A 16,070-nucleotide genomic window follows, 5' to 3' on the forward strand; every position below is an offset into this window, starting at 1 on the left:
CCTAAAATGAGGTGGGGACCCACACCAGATTTGTGTAGGGCCTTGGACCACCAGATTCAGGAACAACTTCTTCTCGATGTTATCAAACTACTGAACAGCCCTTCCAGAAATTAAAGTTCATTAATTCTAAATTGATTAGTTAGGGTGTCAGAGGTTATGGGGAAAAGGCACGAGAATGGGGTTGGGAGGAAAAGATAGATCAACCATGATTGAAGGGCGGGGTAGACTTGATGTGTCCAAATGATCTAATTCTGCTCATACAAATTATAAAGTGTAGTCCCGATCTTCCAACCTACCTCATTGTGGACCTTGAACTTTTTCCTCTGTGGATTGCAACACTATAGTGCAGTGATGCTATTTTCTGCACTCTGGTATTTTTATCTTTACACAACCTTTTGTACCTGTGCATGGCCTCATTGTACTCATATATAGTATGAATTGACTGGGTAGTATGCAAACAAACCATTTCACTGTATCTCAGTACTATTTGTTTAGTTTAGTTTATAGTTTAGAGATACACCGCGGAAACAGGTATTTTGGCCCACTGAGTCCGCACCAACCAACGATCACCGCGCACTAATACTATCCTACACACACTGGAGACAATTTACAATTTTACCAAGGGGTGGGAGATTGCAACCTTCACGTGGTCCACCCTGTTTTGACTAATGCAATCAACCCGACGTGCACAAACAAGATCAAATAGAACAAGTTGACCTACAACTTTAGGCTGAGCACGCCATACGCAAGAGGAATTATACCAAACCAATTAACCTACAAACCTGTGTGTCTTTGGGGTGTGGGAGGAAGCTGAAGCTCCCGGGGAAAACCCAAGCACTTCAAGGGGAGAATGGATCATCATCATCATCACAAGGTTTGGTTCCGTGAGTGTGACAACCTCAGCTGACTACCAATGCAGATGGGTGGGATTAGTGTAGATGAGATATGTTGGCTGGTGTGGGCAAGTTGGGCCAAAGGGCCTGTTTCTATGATGTAAGACTGTGGAGGGAAGGGACCGACAATGTTTCAGGGCGGCACAGAGGTAGAGTTGCTGCCTTATAGTGCCAGGGAGCCGGGTTTGATCCTGACTACGGGTGCTGTCTGTACAGAGTTAGTACATTCTCCCTGTGACCACATGGGTTTTCTCCAGGTTCCTCCCACGCTCCAAAGACAATAGACAATAGGTGCAAGAGTAGGATATTCGACCCTTCGAGCCAGCACCGCCATTCAATGTGATCATTGCTGATCATCCCCAATCAGTACCCCGTACAAGTTTGTTGGTTAATTGGCCCTAGTGTGTAGTATATAGAACGAGTGTACGGGTGATTGTTGGTTGACGTAGACCCGGTGGGCCGAAGGGCCTGTTTCCACGTTGTATCTCTAAACTAAACCTTGTAGTCGGGAGAAAGCAGGAAAAGAGGTGGGAGGCTCACAAAGCTTACAAGTGATAGGTGGGGACAGGTGAGGGAGTTTCATTGGCAGATGGATGGTAAGTGACAGTGGTGAGAGGTGAAAAGTCCTCAAATAATTCCTTCTTTGGTGTGAAAATTTAACAGCTGCAGCAGCATTTTCTAAAGTTGCCTGACCGTAAAAGATCTTGCGATTAATTACATGATAAAGTCAAATATTTTCTTTGAGAAAACGGTAATATCAAATTAATGATTTTACCAGCGTATAGAGACTTTATTATTTTTTTTAAGGCATAATTAATACTTTGTACAGTGATTAATAACTAAAACTGGACTATTCACATTCAGAGACAGGCCAATACGGGTAGCACTTAAAGGACAATATGGCGTTTAAACTCACAACAAATGTACCCAGAAAGTTAATAGTACTCTCTATGGAATCTCTTGCTCCTTATATACATTGGAGACTCACAGCCAAAATAATACAGATCGCATTGCGGAGTTCTATAAAGATGTAATGCTTCAGGTTTTCAGAGCAACGTTCACTTGCTGTCTGATTGTCCACTGTTCGTTGTGCAGTCATCCTTTGCTTTGACATCATCCACCGTGGCGGGACTGAGATCCTGACTGTCCTCCGTTCTGGAGCGTTTCGCATCTGGTGGCTTGCACGAAGGATCATTCGACGGAGAAGGTGGCTCTGAAACATTTATAAAAATCATCGCTCAGTGTTTTCATTGTGAAATGTAACTGCAGCCAACTCGCTCAACAGTAGAGTCATAGAGTGATACAGGGCCCTTTGCCCCCCCTCCCACCTCCCAACTTGCCGACACCCGCCAACATGTCCCAGCTAAGCTGGTCCCACCTGCTTGCGTTTGGCATATATCCCTCCAAACAAGTCCAATCCATGTGTAGGAAGGAACTGCAGATGTTGGTTTAAACAAAAGATAGACACAAAATGCTGGAGTAACTCAGCGGGACAGGCAGCATCTCTGGAGAGAAGGAACGGGTGAAGTTTCGGGTGGAGACCCTTCCCCAGGCTGGAAGTCTGAAGAACAGTCTCGACCCAAAACGTCACCCATTTCTTCTCTCCAGAGATGCTGCCTGTCCCACTGAGTTACTCCAGCATTTTGTGTCTATCTTCTGTCTTATCCATGTACCTGTCTAACTGTTTCTTAAAAGTTGGGATAGTCCCGTCCTCAAGTACCTCCTCTGGCAGCTTGTTCCATTCACCAATCACATTTTGTGTGAAAACGTTACCCCTCAGATTCCTGTGAAATCTTTTCCCCTTCACCTTAAACCTACAAGGTCGGTCAGATTAAGGCTGGAATAGAGCTGCAACAGCACCACCTCCGTGGTAACACAACTCACCCCCAGGTTAAAATGTAGAGGAACCATCTTAGGAAACAAAGGAAGAGCACCCAGCATTAATGGAGATATATCTCCATAGAGACAAGGGCCTCCGTGTAATGGTAAACCTCAAGGCTCAAAATAATATTGTCTGAACAAGTCTCTTGACCCGAAACATCACCTATCCATATTGTCCAGAGATGATGTCTGAGCAGCTGAGTTACACCTAGCTGGCAATCAATGTTTTTTTGCCATATTTCTGTGAAGGAGGTTCGTCTTGACCCCAACACAAGACGGAGTCTTCTGGAAAGAAGCTGTAGCCAGGGGAGTCCATGCAAGTTAAAGGTAGCCTTAATGAGTAGGTGAGGGCTGGGCAGAGGAATCCTGAAGCAGTCATCCCTGCTTTATAGAGCCATAGAGAGAAAGGAAACAGGCCCTTCAGCCCAACTTGCCCGCACCGGCCAACATGTCCCATCTGCACTTGTCCCACTAGCCTGTGTTTGGCCCATATCCCTCTAAACCCGTCCTACCCATGTACGGAGACAAGTTAGACTTCAACATAAACACCACGCCCGAAGCTCAAACTCAGATGGGAATCAAATACTCACCGTGTTCTGCCTGGTTAACCAAAGGTGTCATTGTCAGCTTGGAGGAGCTGGGGTTCACAGGAGTGAGCGAGATTCGCCTGGAAAAATAGAGTTCAGAGTTAGGCTAAATGCAAATTGGAGGAACAGCATCTCATATTTCGCTTGGGCAGCTCACAGCCAAGTAGTATGAACATCGATTTCTCTAACTCCAAGTAACCCCCGGCATTCCCTCTGGCTCTATCCCTGCCCCACCCAAGTCGCACCAGCTTCTCGTTTTCACCCAACAAACAGCTAACAATGGCCTGTTCCCTTTATGATCGTTTTATTTTTTTTGCACATCTTTCATTCATTGTTTTTTATCTCCTTACGTCATCGTCTATATCTCTTGATTCCATTATCCCTCAACAACTGAAGAAGGGTCTCGATCCGAAACGTCACCCATTCCTTCTCTCCGGAGATGCTGCCTGTCTTTCCAGTTACTCCAGCTTTTTGTGTCTCTCTTTAGAAAAATAACCGCACAGCTTTATACTGGGCGCGCCAAGAACCACAAGACATTGGCAATCAGAGTCGAGCATCGCTGTGCACACAGTCAGCTTCAGACCTAAGGTACACAAAAATGTTGGAGAAACTCAGCGGGTGCAGCAGCATCTATGGAGCGAAGGATTTCCTTCGCTCCATAGATGCTGCTGCACCCGCTGAGTTTCTCCAGCATTTTTGTGTACCTTCGATCTTCCAACGTCTGCAGTTCCTTCTTAAACACCTCTAGACCTAAACCGCTGATCCTCACCACTTTCACATTGACTTCAAAACATATCATCAGAATGTGGGACAAGCAGCCAATGCACAGTGGTGCACTATCAACAGAACTCTACTCCCCTCCCCCCCCCTCTTCCAAATGACAAAGTCTAGTCCCACATAAATCATACCAACATAAACTTGGACAAAGTTAAAAACAGTGGCACAGCGGTAGAGCTGCTGCCTCACAGCAACGGAGAACCAGATTTGATCCTTGCTGTCTATGCGGAGTTTGTGCATGCTCTCTGTGACCTTGTGGGTTTTCTCCAGGTGCTCATTCTAAAGTCCTGCAGGTTTGTAGGTTAATTGGCTTCTGTAAATTACCCCTAGTGTGTAGGATGGAATAGCATAGAACTTGTCCCTAGTGTGAAGGACCGAACCATTGTGAACGGGTGATCGATGGTCAACCTGCACTCAGTGGGCTGAAGGGGCTGTTTCCATGCTATATCTCTAAACTAAACTAAATAGCAATTGAACACACACTACTCTAAGCTCATTGGCCTGAAACGTTAACTGTTTCTCTCCCCACATACATGGCTTCCGCTGCAGTTTTTCCAGCATTTTCTATTTTTAGTTCAGATTTCCAACATCTGTAGATTTTTGCACATTTACGTATAATCCTTCCCGTCTCCTGCGATGCTGAGCGGGTGACAGTGATATGAAGCAGGGATGAAGGGACTACAAGAACAATGTTGCACTGACGGGCCAAAGACGTACAGGTATGTGGGTAGATTGGCTCGGTAAATGTAAAAATTGTTCCTAGTGGGTATAGGATATTGTTAAATGTGCAGGGATCGCTGGTCGGCGCGGACCCGGTGGGCTTAAAGGGCCTGTTTCCGCGCTGTATCTCTAAACTAAACATTGGTTTTGTGAGTACAGGTAAGGATCAGCTTTACCTGGGCACCAAGGTGCTGCCGGGTTTGCTCCAGGCCTCCAAGGTGTTCAACGTGATCCTCCTGGACTGGGAGGCCTTGTTGCTCTGAACGGCAGACTTGGGAGTTTTCGTGTCCGATGAGGTCGGGCACAGTTTGGTAGCGAGAGAACTGGTGGGAGATGGTTTAGCGTCCGCACCGGGTGTATTCAGCTGAGCGGGTGCTCCCGGCTCGCTCTGCTCCACGCTTCTGCTTGGCGTGCTGTCGTCGGGCGTTTTCTGGGCCGCGGCTGACAACCTGCTCGCTCGGCCCTTCTTCGTTTTCTTCTCAGCCGTGGTGGGGGTGTGCATGCACAGCACCGGCTTCTCCTTCAGCGGCACGCCCAGCTCGTCTTTCCCAAACGTGATGAAGGAGCAGTAGCCGTCCGTGGACGCGATGGTTAGGTACGTCCCATCTCGAGACCTAGTTAAAAGCAGACGTTGGCACAAGTCAACAAGTTGTCCATTCTGAAGTTATAGGGTGGCGGTGGGGGGGGGAAGGAGCAACGAGGAAATTTCTGTTGAATACCAGATTACTTAATAGAAATTCCCTTTACAGCACTGATGTACAGAGGGATCCAAGTCTATTTATGCTGACATGATTTTGTTTAGTTTAGTTTATAGAGATACAGCGCGGAAACAGGCCCTTCGGCCCAAGTCCGCGCCGACCAGCGATCCCTGCACATTAACACTATCCTACACTAGGGACCGTTTTTACATATATACCAAGCCAATTAACCTACAATCCTGCACGTCGTTGAAGTATGGGAAGAAACCAAAGTTCTCGGAGAAAACCCATGCGGTCACAGGGAGAATGTACAAACTCCGTACAGACAAGCATCCTTAGTCAAGATCGAATCCAGGCGCTGTAAGTGCTGTAAGGCAGCAACTCTACAGCTGTGTCACCGTGTTCTGAGAAAAAGCATCAGTATATTTCATTGAACTTGTCACCCTCACCAAGCTGCCTACTGAGACTGAAGTTTAATTGTTGGGGGGGGGTGGGTGTGTGTTGAGATCATTGACATTAACTGGAAAAACTCTTGATGATGACACATATAACATCTGTGCCTTTGGAGTAACACAGCGGGTCAGGCAGCATTTCTGGAGAGCATGGATAGGTGATGTTTCAGGCCTCCTTCTAACGCGGAACGTCACCCGCCCATGCTCTCCAGAGATGGATTACTAATGGGCCTGCTCCACGTAGACGACTTTTCAGGCGACTGCCGTTGACCGTCAAGTTGCCAGCAGTTGCCTGAAAAACGGGCAACTGGAACAGCAACTGGCAGAGTGGAACACACACGGAGTGCTTCCTTCACCAGCCCGTTATGCAGGCGGGGGACAGGGCAAGCGGGGGGAGCACTGTCTGAGTGAAATTCACACAGTGCAAGGCCAATGCGATACGGTCGATGAACAGGAAGGTTGGCGCCGTGATTAAGAAGCTAATTGTGCGGTAAGTCCTTTAAAAGAGGGGGGGGGGGGAGAAGGAATGGAGCCAACTTTTAAGAAGCCAGAGATACACGGCTGTGAAGCTCGGCGGACATTAACATTACCGGTCGGTTATCCTTGGTTCTGAAAACTACTGCTTATCCTTGTTTCTTTTCTCCCAATGAGCCAATGAAATTCACCGGTCAGCACCGACTACAACCTACGAGAACCTTCGCCCTCCTGGCAACCCACCTACGGCACGAGAATTCCCGCTACTCCCCATGGCGGCTTCATTCTAGTCGCCGCGGTGACCATAATGAGGCCTCGATTTGTTCCCAGAATGTGGGAACTCCTCACGACCATGAAGGCGACTCCCCGGCAACCACCCGTGAACATGTGTCGACTGTGTGGTGACTGCATAGTCTCCTGCAGGAGCCTAAAAAGTTGCCTAAGTGGGACAGGCCCATATGGGCGTAAAAGGTCACGGGGAGAAAGCAGGAGAATGGGGTTGAGGGGGGTTAGACAGATCAGCCATGATTGAATAGCAGAGTAGACGCGATGGGCCAAATGGTCTGCTCCTACGACTAATGAACTACCTATAAACTGTCCAAGTGACTGATTTACTGATTTAAATTAGAAATACACACAATTGGCAAAAAACCAGCACCATGAAAGTACAAAATCCACAACTAAAGATCAGCGACACATCAGGAAATATACGAGTAGCTGTGCATTTTTCATTAACTAACCACTTCCTTTCTTCTATTCTCACAGGAGGCAGATGACATTGACCAAGATCAAGCCAAGCCTGAGCGATGTTTACAGATGCAACAAAGCCACAGGAGGTGGGGGATAATGCTTCAAAGTTATGGAACCCAAGCCCGAGAAAAGCCTCAGACTTCAGAGATACAGCACGGAAACAGGCCGGCCTTTGGTCCACCGGGTCCGCGCCGACCAGCAATCACCCCATAGTTCTATCCTACACATTCTCCCTGTGACCACATGGGTTATCTCCAGTTGCTCCGGTTTCCTACCACTTTTGAGATTAATGGAAGGAAAGCTTGAGAATGGACAACAGAGTAAGGTCAGGGCGAATTGCGAGGGGGGAAGTGAATACAGAGATCAAAGTGCTGTTTATGAATACGCGAAGTATAAAGAATAAAGTGGACGAGATTGAGGCTCAGTTAGAAACTGGCAAGTATGATGTTGTGGGAATTACTGAGACATGGCTGCAAGAGGGCCAGGGCTGGGAACTGAATATTCAAAGGTATACCTCCTATCGAAAAGACAGACAGATGGGCAGAGGGGGTGGGGTTGCCCTGTTGGTGAGGAATGAAATTCAGTCCCTTGCAAGGGGTGACATTGAAACAGGAGATGTGGAGTCAGTATGGATAGAATTAAGGAATTGTAAGGGTAAAAAGACCCTAATGGGACTAATCTACAGGCCCCCAAACAGTAGCCTGGACATAGGGCGCAAGTTGAATCAGGAGTTAAAATTGGCATGTAGTAAAAGTAATGCTGTGGTTGTTATGGGAGATTTCAACATCAGTTGACTGGGAAAATCAGGTTGGTACTGGACCCCAAGAAAGGGACTTTGTAGAGTGCCTTCGTGATGGCTTCTTTGAACAGCTTGTATTGGAGTCTAAATTATTACGCATAAACTATCCAATAATTCTTCCTGAAGCTTGTGATCTTCTGGTGAGCAGTGGGCCGAGACAGGCAAGCAATGTCAAAGACATGTACACACGGAAGTGCGGTAATTCTGTCAGAGAACACGTGCTTACCATGTAATATCACTTAGGGTGTGATAATGGATGTTTGAGATATAAGCAAAGGGAACAGACTGCTGTGTATCATATAAGAGTACGGAGTCTTCAGAAGCTATAGCAAATATCAGTCGATATGGCAAGTTGAACAAGTTCATTTTCTTAGTCGACTCATCCGAATCTGAAAATACATTGGTTGTTATTGTTAAGGGAAGAGAATAAGAAGCATTATTCCAGTGGATAAAATAACAAAAGGGTTGGCTGTATCTCTGGTGAACTCAGAAAGGTGACCTTTTTGACTCTGAACAAGGGTCCCGACCCGAAACGTCACCTATCCACGTTGTCCAGAGATGCTGCCTGACCCGTGGAGTTACTCCAGCACTCTGCGTCTTTTTTTGTAAACCAGCATCTGCAGTTCCTGGTGTCAGCAGCGACGTTACTGCTGGCAGTGAGGAATGCAGAAGAGAATGAATGAATGAATTATACTTTATTTGTCACTGGCAATATACCGGCTGAACGGTACAAATGGCAGAGCAGGCTTGAGTGACTTAACCTGCTAATTCGTATCCATCTGCTTTAGATACTGCACAGATTTAGAAAGGAAAGCAATCCAATTTTGCTAGCATAATGCAATCAAGTATAAATGCATAATAACCTAGCATATATCTCATATTAAACATTAGCTCCCGGGCAAGAGATTCCAGGCAGTTCCATCACTAAAACATACAGAGGAGGGCTTCATAATTTGCCTGGTGCCCTGGATGATTATTTTCATTCCTTATTTACTGCCTGTGCCACGCGACAGTGAGAGTAGGAATGGAGCGAGGTGGAGGATAAATGCATGGATGAGGGACTGGAGGAGTGGGTATGGATTTAAATTTCTGGATCATTGGGACCTCTTTTGGGGAAGGTGCGACCTGTACAGAAAGGACGGTTGCACTTGAACTCAAGGGGGAACCAATATCCTGGCGGGGAGATTTGCAAAGGCTACTGGGGAGACTTTAAACTAGAACGGTTAGGGGGAGGGACTCAAATAGGGAAAGCTAGCAGTCAGTGTGTGAAGCAGGAGGCAGAGAAGGGTAGCACTCTGACCCAAAATGTAGGGGAGAAAGAAGAAAAAGACAATAAACAGAGAATAAGAGGGGGTGGGTTTCTTAAATGTGTATATTTTAATGGTAGGGGCATTGTAAGGAAGGTGGATGAACTTAGAGCCTGGATTGACACCTGGAAGTATGATGTTGTGGCGATCAGTGAAACGTGGTTGCAGGAGGGCTGTGATTGGAAACTAAATATTCCTGGATTTCATTGTTTCAGGTGTGATAGAATTGGAGGGGCAAGAGGTGGAGGTGTTGCATTGCTTGTCAGGTAAGATATTACAGCAGTGCTTTAGCAGGATGGATTAGAGGGCTCGTCTAGGGAGGCTATTTGGGTGGAACTGAGAAATGGGAAAGAGGTAGCAACACTTTGTTCATTATAGGTGTATTATAGACCGCCAAATGGGGAGCGAGAATTGAAAGAGCAAATATGTAAGGAGATCGCAGATATTAGTAGTAAGCACAAGTTAATGATTGTGGGAGATTTCAATTTTCCACACATAGACTGGGAAACACATTCTGTAAATGGGCTGGATGGTTTGGAGTTTGTAAAATGTGTGCAGGATAGTTTTTTGCAGCAATACATAGAGGTACTTACTAGAAAAGGGGCGGTGTTGGACCTCCTGTTAGGAAATGAGACAGGTCAGGTGGCAGAGGTATGCGTTGGGGAACAGTTCGGGACCAGTGATCACAATACCATTAGTTTCAATATAATTATGGAGAGGGTCAGAACTGGACCCAGGGTTGAGATTTTTGATTGGAGAAAGGCTAACTTTGAGCAGATGCGAAAGGATTTAAAAGGAGTGAATTGGGACATTTTGTTTTATGGGAAAGATGTGGAAGAGAAATGGAGGATATTTAAAGGTGACATTTTAAGAGTACAGAATCTTTATGTCCCTGTTCTGTTGAAAGGAAATAGTAAAAATTGGAAATAGCCATGGTTTTCAAGGGAAATTGGACACGGTTCGGAAAAAGAGAGAGATCTACAATCATTATAGGCAGCATGGAGTAAATGAGGTGCTTGAGGAGTATAAAGAATGTAAAAAGAATCTTAAGAAAGAAATTAGAAAAGCTAAAAGAAGACATGAGGTTGCTTTGGCAAGTAAGGTGAAAGTAAATCCAAAGGGTTTCTACAGCTATATTAATAGCAAAAGGATAACTAGGGATAAAATTGGTACATTAGAGAGTCAGAGTGGACAGCTATCTGCAGAGCCAAAAGAGATGGGGGAGATATTGAACAATTTATTTTCTTCGGTATTCACCAAGCAGAAGGATATTGAATTATGTGAGGTAAGGGAAACAAGTAGAGTAGCTATGGAAACTATGAGATTCAAAGAAGAGGAAGTACTGACACTTTTGAAAAATATAAAAGTGGATAAGTCTCCAGGTCCGGACAGGATATTCCCTGGGACATTGAGGGAAGTTAGTGTAGAAATAGCAGGGGCTATGACAGAAATATTTCAAATCTCATTAGAAACGGGAATAGTGCCGGAGGATTGGCGTACTGCGCATGTTGTTCCATTGTTTAAAAAGGGTTCTAAGAGTAAACCTAGCAATTATAGACCTGTTAGTTTGACGTCAGTGGTGGGCAAATTAATGGAAAGGATACTTAGAGATAATATATATAAGCATCTGGATAAACAGGGTCTGATTAGGAACAGTCAACATGGATTTGTGCCTGGAAGGTCATGTTTGACTAATCTTCTTGAATTTTTTGAAGAGGTTACTCGGGAAATTGATGAGGGTAAAGCAGTGGATGTTGTATATATGGACTTCAGTAAGGCCTTTGACAAGGTTCCTCATGGAAGGTTGGTTAAGAAGGTTCAATTGTTGGGTATTAATGGTGGAGTAGCAAGATGGATTCAACAGTGGCTGAATGGGAGATGCCAGAGAGTAATGGTGGATGGCTGTTTGTCAGGTTGGAGGCCAGTGACTAGTGGGGTGCCACAGGGATCTGTGTTGGGTCCACTGTTGTTTGTCATGTACATCAATGATCTGGACGATGGTGTGGTAAATTGGATTAGTAAGTATGCAGATGATACAAAGATAGGTGGTGTTGTGGATAATGAAGCAGATTTTCAATGTCTACAGAGATTTATGCTAGTTGGAAGAGTGGGCTGAAAGATGGCAGATGGAGTTTACTGCTGATAAGTGTGAGGTGATACATCTTGGCAGGACCAATCAAAATAGGACGTACATGGTAAATAATAATAATAATAATAAATTTTATTTATGGGCGCCTTTCAAGAGTCTCAAGGACACCGTACAAAAATTAGGAAGTAGAGGAAAAACATGTAAGCAGAATGAAATAACTAGTAGAGACATGACTAGCACACAAATTAAAGACATTGTGTTTTGAAATTCAGTTCAAAACACAATATGAGGCAATTGAAGCACAGATGAAAAGGGAGGGGGACGTGGGGCTAAGGATAGGCAGAGGTGAAGAGATGGGTCTTGAGGCGGGACTGGAAGATGGTGAGGAACACGGAATTGCGGATCAGTTGCGGGAGGGAGGTGAACAGAGGGATCTAGGAATAACTGTGCCCAGTTCCCTGAAGGTGGAATTCCATGTAGATAGGGTGGTAAAGAAAGCTTTTGGTGTGCTGGCCTTTATAAATCAGAGCATTGAGTATAGAAGTTGGGATGCAATGTTAAAATTGTACAAGGCATTGGTGAGGCCAATTCTGGAGTATGGTGTACAATTTTGGTCGCCTAATTATAGGAAGGATGTCAACAAAATAGAGAGTCCAGAGGAGATTTACTAGAACGTTGCCTGGGTTTCAGCAACTAAGTTACAGAGAAAGGTTGAACAAGTTAGGTCTTTATTCTTTGGAGCACAGAAGGTTAAGGGGGGGACTTGATAGAGGTCTTTGAAATGATGAGAGGGATAAACAGAGTTGACGTGGATAAGCTTTTCCCACTGAGAGTAGGGAAGATTCAAACAAGAGTTCCCACGGTGGCCGATTGGGAAACGGGGAGATGCAGCGAGACCTGGGTGTCATGGTACACCAGTCATTGAAGGTAGGCATGCAGGTGCAGCAGGCAGTAAAGAAAGCGAATGGCATGTTGACCTTCATAGCAAGAGGATTTGAGTATAGGAGCAGGGAGGTTCTACTGCAGTTGTATAGGGTCTTGGTGAGACCACACCTGGAGTATTGCGTGCAGTTTTGGTCTCCAAATCTGAGGAAGGACATTATTGCCATAGAGGGAGTGCAGAGAAGGTTCACCAGACTGATTCCTGGGATGTCAGGACTGTCCTATGAAGAAAGACTGGATAGACTTGGTTTATACTCTCTAGAGTTTAGGAGATTGAGAGGGGATCTTATAGAAACTTACAAAATTCTTAAGGGGTTGGACAGGCTAGATGCAGGAAGATTGTTTCCGATGTTGGGGAAGTCCAGGACAAGGGGTCACAGCTTAAGGATAAGGGGGAAATCCTTTAAAACCGAGATGAGGAGAACTTTTTTCACACAGAGAGTGGTGAATCTCTGGAACTCTCTGCCACAGAGGGTAGTTGAGGCCAGTTCATTGGCTATATTTAAGAGGGAGTTAGATGTGGCCCTTGTGGCCAAGGGGATCAGAGGGTATGGAGAAAAGGCAGGTACGGGATACTGAGTTGGATGATCAGCCATGATCATATTAAATGGCGGTGCAGGCTCGAAGGGCCGAACGGCCTACTCCTGCACCTAATTTCTATGTTTCTAAGAGGACATGCCTTGAGAATTAAGGGACAGAAGTTTAGGGGTAACATGAGGGGGAACTTCTTTACTCAGAGAGTGGTAGCTGTGTGGAATGAGCTTCCAGTGGAGGTGGTGGAGGCAGGTTCGATTTTATAATTTAAAAATAAATTGGATAGGTATATGGACGGGAAAGGAATGGAGGGATATGGTCTGAGCGCAGGTAGATGGGACTAGGGGAGAATACGTGTTCGGCATGGACTAGAAGGGCCAAGATGGCATGTTTCCGTGCTGTAATTGTTATATGGTTATATCATGGTGTTATTAGTCAAATAGACTGGTAATGCCCCTTATATGTATCATAGTCATAGAGTTTTACAGCGTGGAAACAAGCCCTTCAGCCTAACTTGCCCACAAGGTTCAACATGCCCCATCTACACGTCCCATTTGCCCGTGTTTGGCCCTATCCATTTACCTGTCTAAATGCTTCTTAAACGTTGCGATAGTACCTGCCTCAACTACCTCCTCTGGCAGCTCGTTCCAAACACCTACCACCCTTTGTGTAAAATAGTTACCCCTCGGGTTTCTATTACATTTTTCCCGCCTCACCTTAAACCTATGGTCGGTGGGGGCGCTGCGAGTCAGCTGCCCTGCCAGCAGCATGTTCGTTATTTCGACTTTTTTTTTGTGTCTAAATATTAGTTTAGGTGTCTCTTGGTGTGTTTTGTGTGGGGGGGGTGGTGGGAAGGGGGGAACTGCTTTTGGTTGCCTCCTCGACGGAGAGGCGCTTTTTTCCATGTCGCCTCCCTCTCGGCCTAACAGCATGGATTGGAGCGGCCTTTCCCGGAGTCGGGCCCAGAGCTTCAGCTGTGGGCGCAGCGTGCACTTTTCCATCGCAGAGCGGGCGAACCGTTGCCGGGGGTTGCCAGAGAGGAATGCTCCGACCGCTGCCCTGGTGACTTTGGCAACATGGGGCTGTGGTCTGCGGAGTTTCTAGCCGCGGGCGTGGACTTACCATCCTGGGATCCCTTGCTGGGATCGCCGAATAGCTCCGACTGCCGGCCTGCGGCCTATAACATCCTGAAGCCCCGGTCTCCGGAAGGAAAGTGCCGATTCGGGCACTCCAAGCCGCGGAGTGTGTTTGACCGTCCCGACGTTGGAGGTTTGATCATCCCGACGAGAGGGCCTGTACATCGGGCCGTCCGTAGCGGCCACTACGGAGGGTTTATGGCCCCGACCACGGATGAACAAAGCAGTAGGACTGACTAAACTTTGTTGCCTTCCACCACAGTGAAGAATGCTGTGGTGGATGTTTGTGTTAAATTCTATTGTGTATTGTGTGTTCATTTTAAGTGTATCGCTGCTGGCAAATGCATTCAAAAATTGACTTTGACTTTATGTCCTCTGGTTCTCGATCCACCTACTCTGGGCAAAAGACTCCGTACGTCTACCCAATCCATTCCTCTCATAATTTTGTACACCTCTATAACATCACCCTTCATCCTCCAAGGAATAGAGTCACACTGATCGGCACGGACTCTGTGGGCTTGCTCTTGTGAATTTAGTTGTTTTTTTTAAATTTCAAGATACAGCATGAAAACAGACCCTTCAACTCACTGAGTCCACACTGACCATCGATCTCCCATTCACACTAGTTCTATGTTATCCTATTTTCTCATCCACTAGCTACACACTAGGGGCAATTTACAGAGGCCAATTAACCTACAAACCTGACGTTTTTGAGACGTGGGAGGAAAAAGGAGGAAACCCACATGGTCAAGAGGAGAATGTGCAAACGTACTTGAATACAGCTCTCTACCTGCTGCATCACCTTGAATGGACACAGTGAAAATTATCGACATTTTCCCAAGATAAAATTTAGATTGCAAAAGGAGAAAATAGGCCAGCAAGGTGGAATTAAAAAAAAAGTAAACGCATTACAATTACAGTCAGACGACATTCTCCAAAACGAGATCAGTACTCGAGCAAACTTACCGCTTGCTTTAGGTTGCCGTAGCTCAAAGAATACCGGGCAGCATCGAACGGCCAGAGTGGCCTTGGCTGGACAAGGCAGGTGGGCAATGGGCCTAGAAACAGGACAGAAGCATTGGGGAAATTCTCTCACAAAATGTCCGGCGAAGATTTGTGGTCGCGATGATGAAGCAAGCCCCTACCGTTTCAGATTTTTCCTGGAAAAGACGTACGTAGTGTTGGCAACGTTTTCTCCCGCTTCCACACATCCAGCTGTAAGAGGAGGCACAAACACGGGTGAGCACGTGTTCACGGAGGACGATTAAACGGTGGACGGAGGCGACACGGTGTCGCGGCGGTAAAATCACTGCCTCACAGCGTCTAAGACTCGGGTTCGATCCGGACCACGGGTGTGGGGTTTGTACGTTCTCCCTGTGTGGGTTTTCTCCGGGATCTCAGGTTTCACCCCCCACCCCCCCCACACTCCAAAGACGTATAAGTTTGTAGGTTAATTATCTTTGGTAAAATTATAAATAGTCCCTAGAGTGTGCAGGATAGTGCTAGACAATAGGCGCAGGAGTAGGCTGTTCGGCACTTCGAGCCAGCACTGCCTGTGCACAGGGATCACTGGACAGCGCAGATTCGGTGGGGCCCAAGAGCCTGTTTCCGCGCTGTACCTCTAAACTAAACTAAATAAAATGCAAATGTGGAACAGAAAATGTTGCAAAGCCCAGACATTTAGAAGAGAGATTACCTTTTCATGTGGATCGGTCCATCATAATCAGATCCCATATGGATTATCCCAACATTTTTCTGTGTATTTAAAACGGGTGCTAGCCGTGTGGGTTTACACCGGATTGCTCCCTCATCACTAAGGCAGGTTTATATGTTAATTGGCCTGCCTAATTTGTAGGGAGTGGATGCAAAAGTGGGATAGTGTAGAACTAGTGCGAATGGGTTATCGATGGTCGGCGTGGACTCGGTGGGCAGAAGGGCCTGTTTCCGTGCCAAATCTTTCAATCAAGCAATGGAAGAAATTGCTTGAAATAACCAAGCCAATTAGAAAATGTGAGCCTATGTTAAGTTGGA

General features: G+C 46.1%; 1 protein-coding gene across 1 annotated transcript in view; it reads right to left on the reverse strand.

Moving 5' to 3' along the window:
* Positions 1–1,627: 1,627 nt before the first annotated feature.
* The window catches only part of chaf1b (chromatin assembly factor 1, subunit B), a 31,087-nt gene continuing 16,644 nt past the window's right edge, over positions 1,628–16,070 (reverse strand). Inside the window, exons 9-14 of the mRNA XM_055645187.1 lie at positions 15,185–15,254; positions 15,006–15,097; positions 8,258–8,420; positions 5,035–5,472; positions 3,365–3,441; positions 1,628–2,106 (exon numbers count right to left, since the gene is read on the reverse strand). Of these exons, the coding sequence (XP_055501162.1) occupies positions 1,952–2,106; positions 3,365–3,441; positions 5,035–5,472; positions 8,258–8,420; positions 15,006–15,097; positions 15,185–15,254 (995 nt within the window). The 3' untranslated portion in view covers positions 1,628–1,951. The remainder of the gene's footprint in view (positions 2,107–3,364; positions 3,442–5,034; positions 5,473–8,257; positions 8,421–15,005; positions 15,098–15,184; positions 15,255–16,070) is intronic.

Source organism: Leucoraja erinacea, chromosome 13 (assembly GCF_028641065.1).
Source record: "Leucoraja erinacea ecotype New England chromosome 13, Leri_hhj_1, whole genome shotgun sequence".
In the NCBI taxonomy this organism is placed as follows: Eukaryota; Metazoa; Chordata; class Chondrichthyes; order Rajiformes; family Rajidae; genus Leucoraja; species Leucoraja erinaceus.